Source organism: Oncorhynchus mykiss, chromosome 17 (genome assembly GCF_013265735.2).
Source record: "Oncorhynchus mykiss isolate Arlee chromosome 17, USDA_OmykA_1.1, whole genome shotgun sequence".
In the NCBI taxonomy this organism is placed as follows: domain Eukaryota; kingdom Metazoa; phylum Chordata; class Actinopteri; order Salmoniformes; family Salmonidae; genus Oncorhynchus; species Oncorhynchus mykiss.
In genome coordinates, this window is record NC_048581.1 from 2,492,503 (window position 1) to 2,497,620 (window position 5,118).

Sequence of the window (5,118 nt, forward strand, 5' to 3'; positions counted from 1 at the left end):
ATCAGTGGTCCTGTTCAACATGTTGACCCTTCAACCAATCAGGGGTCCTGTTCAACATGTTGACCCTTCAACAAATCAGGGGTCCTGTTCAACATCTTGAGGAGGTAAACCCTTCAACCAATCAGGGGTCCTGTTCTACATGGTGACCCTTCAACCAATCAGTGGTCATCTTGAGGAGGTAAACCCTTCAACCAATCAGGGGTCCTGTTCAACATGGTGACCCTTCAACCAATCAGGGGTCCTGTTCTACATGGTGACCCTTCAACCAAAAAAGTCTAAATACTTCTGACATCTTCAGACGGTCCTAGTAGATATGTAAGGCGGTTTCATTTCTAAACGGTTAACTTCTTGGTGACTGGGGGGCAGTATTGAGTAGCTTGGATGAATAAGGTGCCCAGAGTAAACTGCCTGCTACTCTGTTCCAGATGCTAATATATGCATATTATTAGTAGTAGTGGATAGAAAACACTCTGACGTTTCTAAAAACTGTTTGAATGATGTCTGTGAGTATAACAGAACTCAGGCAAAAACCTGAGAAAATACCGACCAGGAAGTGGGAAATCTGAGGTTTGTAGTTTTTCAACTCTTTGCCATTCCAATATACAGTGTAAATGGGGTCATGTTGCACTTCCTAAGACTTCCACTAGATGTCAACAGTCTTTAGAACGTTGTTTCAGGCTTCTACTGTGAAGTGGGGGTGAATGATAGGGGAATGAGCCAGGTGTCTAGCAGAGTGCCACAGGCTCTGAGGCGCGGTCACGAGAGAGTTAGCTCGCGTTCCACTGCTTTTCTACAGACAATTCTCTGGTTGGAACGTTTTTGCAAATTTATGTTAAAAACATCCTAAAGATTGATTCTATACTTAGTTTGACAAGTTTCTACGACCTGTAATATAACTTTTTGAACTTTTCGTCTGACGTTCGGCTGGACCTGAACGCGCGTTTGGATTTGTTTACTAAACGCCCTAACAAAATAAGCTATATGGACATAAATGATGGACATTATCAAACAAAACAAACATTTATTGTGGAACTGGTATGCCTGGGAGTGCATTCTGATGAAGATCATCAAAGGTAAGTCAATATTTATAATGCTATTTATGACTAATGTTGACTACCCAATATGGCAGATATCTTTTGGGCTGCTTTGTTGTCTGAACGCTGTACTCAGATTATTGCATGGTTTGCTTCTTCCGTAACGTTTTTAAAAAATCTGACACAGCGGTTGCATTAAGGAGAAGTATATCTCTAATTCCATGTGTAACACTTGTATTTTCATCAACATTTATGATGAGGATTTCTGTAAATTGATGTGGCTCTCTGCAAAAATCACCAGATGTTTTAGAACTACTGAAAGTAACACGCCAATGTAAAATGAGATTTTTGGATATAAATATGCACTTTAGCGAACAAAACATACATGTATTCTGTAACATGAAGTCCTATGAGTGTCATCTAATGAAGATCATCAAAGGTTAGTGATTAATTTATCTCTATTTATGCTTTTTGTGACTCCTCTCTTTGGCTGGAAAAATGGCTGTTTTTTTATGACTTGGTGGTGACCTAACATAATCGTTTGTGGTGCATTTGCTGTAAAGCCTTTTTGAAATCAGACACTGTGGCTGGATTAACGAGAATTTTATCTTTAAAATGGTGTAAAATACTTGTATGCTTGAGGAACTTTAATTATGAGATTTTTTGTTGTTTTGAATTTCACTGGCTGCACTTTCACTGGCTGTTGGCGAGGTGGGATGCTACATATCCCAGAGAGGTTAAACTGTTGTCTCACATGACACCCTTGATTCTCTTTATCCAAAATACTGGAGTATAGAAGCTAATTTGACATATAAACGTTAGCTTCACTGTCCAAAATAAAAATAAGAATGGAATTTGTACGTAAGGAGCCAACTTACCTGTAGGAAAGAGCAAGTCAACTTACCTGTAGGAAAGAGCAGGTCAACTTACCTGTAGGAAAGAGCAAATCAAATTACCTGTAGGAAAGTGCAAGTCAACTTACCTGTAGGAAAGAGCAGCGGTTGTTGAGACAGTGAACGTCGTCACAGGGCTGGAACATTCCCAACGTCACACAGTTCAGAAGAATAGCCAGCATGGAGACACGCTCAAACCACGTGGAGACAGGAGTCAAGGAACATTTAGAGTGGCATATATACCAGCATAGAGACACGCTCAAACCATGTGGAGAGAGGAGGACACATATAGAGGGGAATATATACCAGCTAGAGACAGGAGGACACATATAGAGGGGAATATATACCAGCTAGAGACAGGAGGACACATATAGAGGGGAATATATACCAGCTAGAGACAGGAGGACACATATAGAGGGGAATATATACCAGCTAGAGACAGGAGGACACATATAGAGGGGAATATATACCAGCTAGAGACAGGAGGACACATATAGAGGGGAATATATACCAGTTAGAGACAGGAGGACACATATAGAGGGGAATATATACCAGCTAGAGACAGGAGGACACATATAGAGGGGAATATATACCAGCTAGAGACAGGAGGACACATATAGAGGGGAATATATACCAGCTAGAGACAGGAGGACACATATAGAGGGGAATATATACCAGCTAGAGACAGGAGGACACATATAGAGGGGAATATATACCAGCTAGAGACAGGAGGACACATATAGGGAATATTTACCAGCTAGAGACAGGAGGACACATATAGAGGGGAATATATACCAGCTAGAGACACGCTCAAACCACGTGTAGACAGGAGTTAAGACACATACAGTGCCTTACGAAAGTATTCGGCCCCCTTGAACTCTGCGACCTTTTGCCACATTTCAGGCTTCAAACATAAAGATATAAAACTGTATTTTTTTGTGAAGAATCAACAACAAGTGGGACACAATCATGAAGTGGAACAACATTTATTGGATATTTCAAACTTTCTTAACAAATCAAAAACAGAAAAATTGGGCTTCACAAAAAAATACAGTTTTATATCTTTATGTTTGAAGCCTGAAATGTGGCAAAAGGTCGCAAAGTTCAAGGGGGCCGAATACTTTCGCAAGGCACTGTACATAAGTCTGGGTTCACATCCCCCCACAGACCCTGGACCATATATATACATCAGTCTGGGTTCACACCCCCCTACAGACCCTGGACCATACATACATCAGTCTGGGTTCACATCCCCCCCACAGACCCTGGACCATATATACATCAGTCTGAGTTCACATCCCCCCACAGACCCTGGACCATACATACATCAGTCTGGGTTCACATCCCCCCACAGACCCTGGACCATATATACATCAGTCTGGGTTCACATCCCCCCACAGACCCTGGACCATATATATACATCAGTCTGGGTTCACATCCCCCCACAGACCCTGGACCATATATATACATCAGTCTGGGTTCACATCCCCCCACAGACCCTGGACCATATATATACATCAGTCTGGGTTCACATCCCCCCACAGACCCTGGGTCCTGTCCTGTCTCATCCATTCAATATAACCACGACAGAGTCATCCTGCCTCATCCATTCAATATAACCACGACAGAGAGTCATCCTGTCTCATCCATTCAATATAACCACGGCATAGTCATCCTGTCTCATCCATTCAATATAACCACGACAGAGAGTCATCCTGTCTCATCCATTCAATATAACCACGACAGAGAGTCATCCTGTCTCATCCATTCAATGTAACCACGACAGAGAGTCATCCTGTCTAATATGTTGTCTAGGCCGGGGTAACTCAGTAATCTGTTGTCTAGGCCGGGGTAACTCAGTAATCTGTTGTCTAGGCCGGGGTAACTCAGTAATCTGTTGTCTAGGCTGGGGGTAACTCAGTAATCTGTTGTCTCGGCTGGGGTAACTCAGTAATCTGTTGTCTAGGCCGGGGTAACTCAGTAATCTGTTGTTTAGGCCGGGGGTAACTCAGTAATCTGTTGTCTAGGCCGGGGGTAACTCAGTAATCTGTTGTCTAGGCCAGGGGTAACTCAGTAATCTGTTGTCTAGATTGGGGTAACTCAGTAATCTGTTGTCTCGGCTGGGGTAACTCAGTAATCTGTTGTCTAGGCCGGGGTAACTCAGTAATCTGTTGTTTAGGCCGGGGGTAACTCAGTAATCTGTTGTCTAGGCCGGGGGTAACTCAGTAATCTGTTGTCTCAGACTCAAATAAAAAATATTTTTCTGAGAGACTAGAACAATACATCCTACTGCTACACACATCGTAGTGCTAACACACACACACACAAACACACACACACAGGACACAACATCTTAGTGCTAACAGAAACACACACACACACACCCGGTAGCCGTAGAAGTGTTGAGTGTCTGGCAGGAGCCAAGGACACAGAACAAAGAGCTCTGAGCATCAGTCTGGGATACACACACACACACACACACACACACACACACACACATATACATCACACATACATATACATCACACACACATCACACACACGGACACACATACATCACACACACACTGACATCACATACATCACACACGCACGCACGCACACACGCACACACACACACACACACACTGACATCACACAGACAGAAAGAACACATACACATACATCACACACAAACGGGCACATACACACACACACACGGAAAGAATACACACACACACACATGGACACACACACACACACAGTCTCAGGGGCTTCTAGCTGTAATAACTGAGTTCCCTCCCCTGATGCAGAGGTCATTATGGATGAGGAACCAGGAGAAGGATGGAAGGAGGGAGGAGATGAGAGGAGAAGGAGATTAGGGGGGATGAGATGAGAGGAGAAGGATGGAAGGAGGGAGGAGATGAGAGGAGAAGGATGGAAGGAGGGAGGAGATGAGAGGAGAAGGAGATTAGGGGGGAGGAGATGAGAGGAGAAGGATGGAAGGAGGGAGGAGATGAGAGGAGAAGGATGGAAGGAGGGAGGAGATGAGAGGAGAAGGAGATTAGGGGGGAGGAGATGAGAGGAGAAGGATGGAAGGAGGGAGGAGATGAGAGGAGAAGGATGGAAGGAGGGAGGAGATGAGAGGAGAAGGAGATTAGGGGGGAGGAGATGAGAGGAGAAGGATGGAAGGAGGGAGGAGATGAGAGGAG

The 5,118-nt window shown here is 43.9% G+C and overlaps 1 protein-coding gene across 1 annotated transcript in view; it reads right to left on the reverse strand.

The window, feature by feature from the left end:
* LOC110511869 (voltage-dependent T-type calcium channel subunit alpha-1H-like) overlaps positions 1 to 2,132 on the reverse strand; it is a 90,203-nt gene extending 88,071 nt beyond the window's left edge. The window contains exon 1 of the mRNA XM_036948272.1: positions 2,017 to 2,132. Within this exon, the coding sequence (XP_036804167.1) occupies positions 2,017 to 2,109 (93 nt within the window). The 5' untranslated portion in view covers positions 2,110 to 2,132. The remainder of the gene's footprint in view (positions 1 to 2,016) is intronic.
* Positions 2,133 to 5,118: the final 2,986 nt, after the last annotated feature.